The sequence below is a fragment of the Notothenia rossii genome, assembly GCF_949606895.1.
Source record: "Notothenia rossii genome assembly, chromosome: 7".
NCBI lineage: Eukaryota > Metazoa > Chordata > Actinopteri > Perciformes > Nototheniidae > Notothenia > Notothenia rossii.
This window is the reverse complement of record NC_136905.1, coordinates 85873224-85883065: the sequence shown is the minus strand read 5'-3', so window position 1 is coordinate 85883065 and position 9842 is coordinate 85873224. Positions and strand designations below refer to the sequence as shown.

Below are 9842 nucleotides of genomic sequence, written 5' to 3'. Positions count from 1 at the left end.
CTGTCGCCATTAGATGGAGGCAGGAGACCACGAGTGGATGGCTGACTGACAATAGAGGTATGCGAACCACTCCACACCACTAATTTAGGGGGGTTGCAACTTGCAGATAAAAACTATTTTCGGATCATTTTATTCAAAAGATAATACTCCTTTTGATTAATTAATGGATCTGACACCTGACCTTAATCTGGCTTCTAAACTTAACCAGTCAGGCTTAGATGCCTAATCCTAAATTCAGTTCTATATCCATTTTTTTATGGACCATCTTTCCCTCAGTTTGACCACTAATCCTAACCACTCTGGCCTTTTGCCTAATCTTAAAATACTTCTCCATAAAAGGCTATTTTACTCTCAATTCCAACAATTAAAATTGTTGTCGCGGCGAAGTGGGGAGGTGGAACTTCCACCCCGCTACGCAACCCGTGGTGGGACCCCTGAGTCAGACGGTTCGTCTTGGAAACGCTTCATATCGGTCGGCCCGGGAGGTAAGAGACACGCAGGGTAACGGACACGCAGGGTTACTCCCACGCAGCCCACGCAGCACACGGAGGAAGGGGAGTCAGGTACTTGGAGGCGCACGGCCGCCACACCGCACTGGAGTCAGGGTTTCGAGTTTTTCGAGCCAGGTCCCGGTGAAACGAAGGACTCCAGCAGGATCCTCCAGCAGGATCCTCCAGCAGACCCTCCCGACGGTTCCCTCGTCCCTCCCGGCCATTAGAGTCGAAGCCGCAGTTCGGAGGAACCGACCGCCAGAGCACCGGCATGAGGCCGGGCCGGCAGAGGCCCTCCGATGGCGGGTCGTGTTTGCCATTCGATCTGTGACATCCATAAAAAATGGGTGAAAATGAACAAATGTATCCCAAAATAGTGCCTCATAATGCGGGTAGAGTCCCCTGCCAACTCCCCTTGCATTCCTCCAGACTCAGAAAAAGTCTAAGTCAACTTTTTGGAGAACCATAGAAAATGGGTGATAATGAAAAAATGTATCCCAAAATAGTGCCTCATAATGCGGGTAGAGTCCCATCAAACTCCCCTTGCATTCCTCCAGAGGTCATTTAAAAAACTTAAAGTTTGTTAAGAACCATGCTGGGGGGTCTCCGAGGCAACAAATGTGTCCGGGAAACTCAAAGTTTGCAACCATGACAGAGTGTGGTTGCTCCACAAGCGGTATGCAAGCCAGAATGCAGTTGGGGTGTATGTACAAAAAGAATGTGTCCGAAAATACTGCTCATAATGCGGCTACAGTTTCCTGAAAACTCGCCTTGCATTCCTCCACTGTCACAAAGTAAGACTTTACTTTTTGGAGAACCGTAGAAAACGGTTAAAAGTGTTGAAATGTATCCGAAAATTGTGTCTCATAATTCCTTGACAACGCCTGCATTCCTCCAGAGACCAGTTTGGGAAGAACCATGCTGGGGAGTCTCCGGGCAACGAAATGTATCCGAGCCAGAGTGCACATGGAGCGGATGAATTCCTCCATGAAGTTACACAGCCGTTTTTTTTCTGAGTCCTCTCAAAAACCGGGTTTCCGATTTCGTGCAGAAGGTAGCTTGAAAAAGATGAACGGATTTTTCGGACGGAGTAGGGGAAGCTTGGATTCCCCTCTCCGTTGTAAATTGCAACGGGGGGGTGGAAAAGTGTTCGGGGCTTCGGCCCGAAGCGCCGAAGGGTTGAGCATCTCGGAGCCCCATCTCTGTTGGCACTCAGTCATTTTTTCAAGACTTTTTCAAAACTTCATTTTTGATTATTTTAAGATATAATTGACCGTTTTCTTTCATTTGTTTTTCTTTCTACGGGTGGGGGCCTATGGCAGGCCGCCTATGAGCTCCCAAATTCAGCCTGGAACCTCCAGGATTTGTGGGATAAGCTCCATAAACTAACCGGAATTTGATTTATATAGCCCCAAAAAAAAGATTAAAAATCATTTTCGTGGGAAAAAGTGTTAAAGCGCCTGATAAAAGCATATGCAGGACCCCAGTGAGCTCCAGACTATGTGCATTGTGTTAGGGGGCCATGTGAATGATAACATACATCATTGGAACGCAAAGGCCACGATTAAAAATCATTTTAGGGGGAAAACGGTGGGTCCGTCCGTTTCGTTAACAAACTGATGGACAAGCCTGATTAAAGCATCATGCAGGACCCCAGTGAGCTCCAGACTATGTGCATTGTGTTAAGGGACCATGTGAGTGATAGCACCCATCATTTAAACGCAAAGGCCACCATTAAACATTACTTTTAGGGGGAAAACGCCGGCTCTGTCCGTTTCGTTAACAAACTGATAGGCAAATGGACGGAAATGCGTCCGTTTCGTTAACAAACTGATAGGCAAATGGACAAGCGGGTGAAAACGGCCGAGTCGCTGCTCCAAGCTGTGTGCATTGTGTTAGGGGGCCATGTGAATGATAACATCCATCATTTAAACGCAAAGGCCACGATTAAACATCACTTTTAGGGGGAAAACGCCGGCTCTGTCCGTTTCGTTAACAAACTGATGGACAAGCCCGATTAAAGCATCATGCAGGACCCCAGTGAGCTCCAGACTGTGTGCATTGTGTTAGGGAATCCTATGAATGATGTACATGAGTGTATACATGTTTTAAATAGTAGGATACCTCCAGGGTGCATCACCACATTTTACAAGCCAGGGAAGGTGCATGGATCCTGGGTAAACATTGATTAAGTGTTTTTAAATGTGTGGAACAGTGTTTTGTCACTTTCAAAGCACTCCTGTCATTAACCGGAGAAATTGGGTCGATGTTGTATTCAATCTGGCCATTAATATTCCAGTGAGACAAAGTACGTACATTGACCGGAGTGATCCCATGTTAATTTTGTCCAAAAACCGGAGCATTCCCTAGCCCTAACGTTGCACTGAAGGCTCAAAAAGAGGCCCTCAATAAGGAGGTGTGTTTTCTAAGAAATAAGCTAAAGCAGTTGAAGGCTTCCAGTACCAAGAGGGACCTCCGTAACTCGTCAGCGACTCCACCAGCTGAAAGCATTATGATCCAGCAGCCAGCAAGGCCAGCTTCCTCTGGCATATACCCCCCCCTTGGTTGAACGCGGCAGGCCTCAATCGAAATACGTTGGCGATGAGGAGTCTAGGGGCAAAGGATTAAGGAGACCGATGTCTGCCCCCCCCAGTGTGAACCAAGTAGACTTGTCTCAGCGGCAAGCAACCATGCCGAGGTCCTATGGGGTGAAGTGCAAATACAAGCAGAAAAACACATCGCATGAGCATGGCTCTAAGACGGGCCGTGATGAGGGTCGTGGTGGTGTGGGAACCAGACATTGTGATGAGCTGCATGGGGACTGTGAGGACTGTGAGGACTCTGATGATCGGGCCATGACTGACGTGAATGAGCCGGAGAAGGCAATTGAGCTCACGGAGCTCCTTATGGGTCAAAAGCAACCCACCATCCCAACTATCTCCGGCATTACGACTCCAGTGACACAGCACACGGTCAGGGTCACCCACCTACACAGTAGCATTTTAAATGCTGCAGCCATTGTCAGTGATCAATCGTCCTCCACCAGCAGGACATTGCCATCGTTCCATACCCCTGTATTGCTCAGGAACACCGAAGCTCGGTGCGCTAGACGGGCAGTGGTCCCTGTGGCTGGGAAAGCGTCACCCACACCTTCCAGGCCCTCTGGTAGTGGCCGTGCGAATACAATGCGGTACATCACACTTCCACCCAGCATGGAGGCGGTAATGACAGAGTACCGGTACTACAATGCGGGGGTCGATCCAGACAAAAAGTTGTCCGAAGATGTGCGGTCTAAGGTGAGCCGGGTCAAGAACTTTCTGCTATTTATGGGGCGAGACTCTCCCCCGTCTGTCAGACTGGCTGTTCCTGAAGGACACTTCAAAGATCCGTGCCTGGCCACATGACCTGAGAGAAAACTCCAACCTTGCCATCATGACTGTTGCCTTTTATATAAAAAATATAATGCAGTTTATCTATATATTTATTTATATATATGATGGACTCGCATGTGAAAACAAACAGGCTCAGTGTGTCTGACATGAAGACCATAAAGTGGGAATTGCAAGGTTGCCTGGACCATTTGCACAGGGATGTCACAGTGCACCAGTTCAAAGTGAAGAGGCGTAAGCTGGACAGCCTGCCTGGCTACGGTGATCTTGAAAAGTGTCTTTCTGCCTCTGTCAAGCGCATCCCGGAACTATTGGATCGAATGGAGCGTTCCCCCTCTGTAGAAGCCTGCTACCTCTTATACGGCTATTTCTCACTCCATTGGTCCCTGCTCTATGGTCACCGTGCAGGAGTCTTCGCAAACATGACTAATTCAGAGGTGAATGATGCAGAAGACAGGGGCACCAAGCACGGTTATGTCATCCCTGTGAAGGCACACAAGACCGCCAAAACCTATGGAGAAGCGCAGAGGAATTTGGCTGGGTCCAGCGATGGATGCAAATCAAAAAGACGTTGGTTGGGCAACAGAATCGCTACTTCCTCTACACGGCGGGGGGCGGCCCCTCAAAGAACCTCCACATGTTTCTCAACCTTGCATGGACTGATGTTGGGCTTCAGGGTTCCATTTCCCACACCCTGCTCCGCACTGCCATGGCAGACACTGAGTTTGGTAATGACTGCACATTTAACTGTTACCAATTCCAGTTTTACTAATTATCCGTATCTTTCCAGTTGAAGAGATACCAGGACCCATCCAATCGTGAGGTGCTGTCACGGTTTATGTGCCACGACTTAAGGACTGCTAACCGGTACTACGCCAGCAACCCCGGTGTTAAGGAGGCCTTGGGCATTCGATACATGTTTCAGCAGTCGTTTGCACAGGCGACAATGGATGCACAAGCCGAGGCCGGGATGGAGCCTGAAGCAGCAGGTCCCTCCGCTGCCCCAGGGCCAGAGCGAAAGGCAAAGCGAAAGACATCCTCCGTTCGAGCAGGGCGAGCTCCAGCCCATTGTCCCGAGTTCAGCAGCAGCGAAGATGAATTAATTCTGGTTTACCAAGATAACACCAGTGATCCCTCGGAGGATGGAGCCGATGCATAGTTCCGGGCTGGGCTGCTGGAGCGGGCGAATAAACGGGAGAAAGAACCTCGATTCTGCTGACAATGACAGTGACAATCCCTTAGAGTCTACTTGCTTATCGAAGACTGTCCAGAAGCAAATTCGCTAAAGACTCACTGTAAATGTGCATACATGTATACATGTTCTTGTGCAATTGAAAATAAATATATTGTTATAATTAAATACCGTTTCTTCTTTTCAAAATGCACCCACAAAGTCAGAGCGGAGGCTCTTGGTAAAAACTATATTTTAGCCCACTCTGTGGTTCCCAGGGGCACCAGCATAGATGCTTTCCATCAGCACTGGTGCATTTGTTGACCGTTGAGGTGCTGTCTAACTTCTGTTTTTCTCTCTGGGACTCTGTCAAAGTGCTGGCACCTCCATGCGTACCGTGAGGGCCCAGGTATCCAAACTTAAGCACACATCCTCTGACAAAAAACAGAAATGAATGACTTGCATGCAAACGTACCACTGGTCACCTATACGTGTGTCTACATTTCTGGTTGTCACATGTCCGCTGCAGGATGCTTGAGGGCGGACGATAAAACACCACAAAATCCTCCCCCCTTTAAGGGTTACCAGGGACACAAGTTTCTGGAGGGTGTGATCCTCTGGGTTTAGTCCGTGGGGGAGTGCTTAACTGTGGGGGCCCGGGGTCTCATGGTGCGCGAGGTTATGGAAGTGCCACTGTTGCCGGAGGTCCTTAGTCTGTCCTTTGGGGCTCTGTGAGGGGCTACAGAGAGGTGGTTTTCCCGGTCCCTATCCTGGAGGTATGAAATAACCTGAGCTCCATGTGAGGGAGAGATGCTGGAGGTCATTAGGCCGTCCTTTGGGGCTCTGTGAGGTGCCAAAGAGAGGTGGCTTTCGCGGTCTGTGTCCTGGAGGTGTGAAAAAACCAGTTTGCCCGTGTTAGGAAGCCATAATGGAGCTGCTTAGTCCGTCCTTCTGTGGTCTGTGAGCGGCCAAAGAGAGGTGGCTTTCGCGTGCTTTTCCCCGCAGAAACTAGTTTAAATCACCGTTGTGACTATGGTGGGGATGTAGGAATGTACCTCAGGGGTAGACATTAAGGGTAATGTGTTAATTTTCTTCATTATTTGTCGATTGTTTTTGGACGAATGCTCCGGGCCGGTGGAATTGTATTATCACTGGCCCCACCATTGTAACCACTGGCCCGGAGCATTCGTCCAAAAGAAATCGACTAATAATGAAGAAAATTAACACATTTGTTGCCATAGTAATTTATGCACTAACTACATTACTACTTGTACTACAACATTTGAATAATCAGTTCTTCCTCATTTTCCTCAATTGTTCATATTTGGTTTATTAAAATAATGATATTGTGGTCATTGTTAAAAAATGTCTGCTATTATTATGAGTATTATTATTTGTATAATGCACTTTCTGCCTTCCTGTCATAGGAGTTAGAAATGTAATGTATATGTAGTAGATTAGATTAGAACCTTCATTCTCCTAAACTGCTGGGACATTTCCCTAAAGCCAATACCTTTATATTTTCTACTCTTCACTTACTTGTCAGCATAGTTCGGCATTGATGTACAGAGCCGACAGAAGACCTTGTTTATATTGGCATCATATTGAGAGGTGCAGTGACGCGTCCTAAAACCAGGAAGTAAGCTGCTGGTTCCCTCGACAAAAAAGCAATGGGACTTCTCCACAGGGTTTTGGAAAATAGCTGGAAATAAGGTCTGTGGAAAACAAACCTGTTTGATAAATGCACGTTTTGTTCAGCCGGATAATCTCCACATGTCTACCCTACTTTTATAATTTTCTAATCATAAATCTAATCGATAGATTATAAAAGGGTTTTAGGATGCGTCACTGCACCACTCTATGAAGAAGCCAACTCCATCGATCAAGCTGGCTGAAACTTTCTCTCCCTCTTCTTCTCATGCTACCTGTCACTCTCCTTTAACTCTTCCGGTGACTTTCTTTTATTTTAAGATAGTTTTTTGCCCGGCGCTTGGCCGGTTACCGCTGGTGCGATAGTCTGTAGTGAAGGAGCACGCTCCCGCTCACGGGAGCCTGCTCGCGCTGCGCTCCGCTGCAAACAGCTGTTTGCTTTTCACCCAACAACGACAAGCGATTCACAAAACGCTATGTTATAGCGTTAATAAACGAAACAATTTAATAAAATTGCTAGTCTAACTACCAATACCACAGGGAAAAAAAATGTTTTAAACAATATTTTTAGTGGCCCGAGCGGGCAAGTGGAAAGAACATTATGCTGGCCCGGGGTGTCTAAATAGTGCTTCCGGGCCAGCGGGCCATTTATAATGTTGAGCCCTGTACCTGTGTGTGGTGTGGAGGTTCACTGCACTTTAAATCCATTGATTTGCCTTTTTTTGGTGTATTTTTTACTGTTTAATGCACTGTGCTCACTGGGGTGATGCGCCCTCCTGTGGGGACACATGAGAACTGCACTCAAATCACTTTGTGCTTTTTAAACGGTTTAAAATAGTTTTTCCACTTTTAAAAAACACTTTCTGCCCTGGAAATCATTTTTAATCATTATTACCGCTATGGATGGGCTGCAGGAACACTTTCCCCGCCTTGCAAACACTTATTCCTGGGTAAAATAATCCATTGGTTTCCGCCTGCTTTCCATCAGCACCACGGAGTCATTTCAAACGGTTTAAAGTAGTTTTTCCACTTTTAAAACCCGCTGTCTGCCCTGGAAATGATTTATAATCATTATTACCGTTATGGAGGGGCTGCAGGAACACTTTCCCCGCCTTTCAGAGACCTATTGCTGGGTAAAAAAGCCATGTGCACCGTTCTGTATCTCTGCATGTGTGTGTGCCTGTGAGTCTGAGGCCCTGACCGCAGCGGCTCTGCTGTTTTTCACCTGTTTGTCCATTTGGCTATTCAAATGTTAACGAAACGGACAGACTTCCGTGCACATCAGCGGCTGTCGGATTAAAACAGTTTAATGCACTTTTAACACTCACGTACCCAGGATTCCTGCTCCTTTCCTCGGTTACAAAGTGAGGTGCGCTCTGCCTGTCCTCTGGGTGAGCTCTGTGGGGGGGGTATCGCAGCCTGCTCTTCTCTTCCTGCTGCTGCTGCTGTTGCGCTCTGCCTGCCTGCTGCTTTGCTCTGACTCGATTCACACAACTTTTCCCCGCCTTTCAGAGATTTATTGCTGGGTAAAAAAGCCATGTGCAGCGCCCTAGATCACTTTTAGCGTGCCCTGGCGAAAGCCGTTTTATTTATGTTTATTTATTTCCGTCCATCTCGCATGCAGCCGTTGTATTTCATTTGGACGTCACGTCAATATGGCAACACGCACAACCTAAGGTATGTAAGGGGAGTTTGAGGGGACTCTACCAGCATTATGACACACTATTTTCGGATACATTTTCTCACTTTCACCCCTTTTCTATGGATCTCCAAAAAGTGAATTCAGACTTTTTCTGACTGTGGATGAATGCAAGGGGAGTTTGAGCGGACTCTACCCGCGTTATGAGATACTATTTTTGGATACATTTTCTCACTTTCACGCCTTTTCTATGGATCTCCAAAAAGTGAATTCAGACTTTTTCTGACTGTGGAGGAATGCAAGGGGAGTTGACAGGGGACTCTTGCGGGCTCATGAAGCACTATTTTTGGATACTTTTTTTCATTTTCAGCCCTTTTCCATGGATGAATTGAAACTTATTTTTTTTAAATTTTGGTCAATTTGACCCAGTTCTGGTAACCGCATTGCCTGGAGGATAGGACCGATAGATGACAGACTCTCTGGCCGCCTCACAAGTCACTATTGTCGGACACTTTCTTTGCTTTACCCTGGTTCTATCACTCTTTCCTCCTTTGATCATAAAACGTGTTTCCTGCTGGGGTACTGCCTGGTTCCGGGGCACCCCAAACCCTCTCATGGTTGGGGTACCATGAATTGATGCATCGGACCCAATGTTGCCATCACCAGCCCCGCAATGGTGCGGGGCTGGCCCGGTGTGCCCGGTGTGCAGACTCTGCTATCTGGCTTAGAACAAGCACCTTAAGCACAAACATGCAGTGCGGAACTTGGAGGAAAGAGGCATCATTCTTAAAATGGCCAGTGGCAGAATAAATGTTCGGACCAAACCCTGTCCCATCACAGGGTGTTTGTATGCTGGGAAGAGACTAGACCGTCATGTAACTCATGACCACCCTGAGTTCTCCCGAGATGAGGCACATCAGGTCATGGCAAGGCTGAAGGATAGTGTGTATTACGCCTGGAATAAAGGAGGGATTGAAAATCTGCTCCATGTTCAGGGCAGCAGCTGCAGCAGCATCATCAGAAGGAGGTCTACTGCCATCAGATACCTCCGAAGAGGACTCAGGGGCGGAGAGCAGCGATACCTCTTCTTCAGGGCCGATTGATACTCCTGATGAGGGGACAGGGGCCGTGGACTCAAACTGTTTTCCCCGGTGCTCTGTTCAAGATAGACGGCTAATATGGTCCCCAGGCCCCCGCTAATCATGTTTTTATTATGTATATTATGTATATTGTGTCTACTGTTTTTGTAAAGATCGTGTGATAATTAAATAAATAATAAAACATGAATATAACCTTGAAGGTTCCCAGGGGCAGATACAGTGCCAGGTGTCAGACTATTTAAACAATGTTTACCCAGGATTCAGACACCTTCCCTGGCTTGTAAAATGCGGTGCGCCCTGGAGGTATCAGACTAATTTAAACAACTTTTCCCCGCCTTTCAAGCACTTATTCCTGGGTTTTAGCCTGTCATTTTGAACGATATCATTTAACATGGACCCTCT

At 47.2% G+C, this 9842-nt stretch overlaps 2 protein-coding genes across 3 annotated transcripts in view; both read left to right on the top strand.

Moving 5' to 3' along the window:
- The window catches only part of LOC307046752 (forkhead box protein A1-like), a 47690-nt gene that overhangs the window by 3554 nt on the left and 34294 nt on the right, over window positions 1–9842 (top strand). The gene's annotated exons all lie outside the window — the stretch shown is intronic.
- LOC307046753 (uncharacterized protein) lies at window positions 1944–5279 on the top strand. 2 transcript variants are annotated; one of them, XR_013810233.1, is made up of 2 exons: window positions 1944–4603; window positions 4671–5279. XR_013810233.1 is itself a non-coding variant. In XM_079693350.1 (2 exons), the coding sequence occupies exons 1-2, from the start codon at window positions 3985–3987 to the stop codon at window positions 5037–5039; spliced, it is 993 nt and encodes a 330-aa protein (XP_079549476.1). In that variant the 5' UTR covers window positions 1953–3984; the 3' UTR covers window positions 5040–5279. The 2 variants fall into 2 exon arrangements, 1 of the variants encoding a protein (XP_079549476.1); XM_079693350.1 differs by having other exon boundaries at window positions 1953–4608.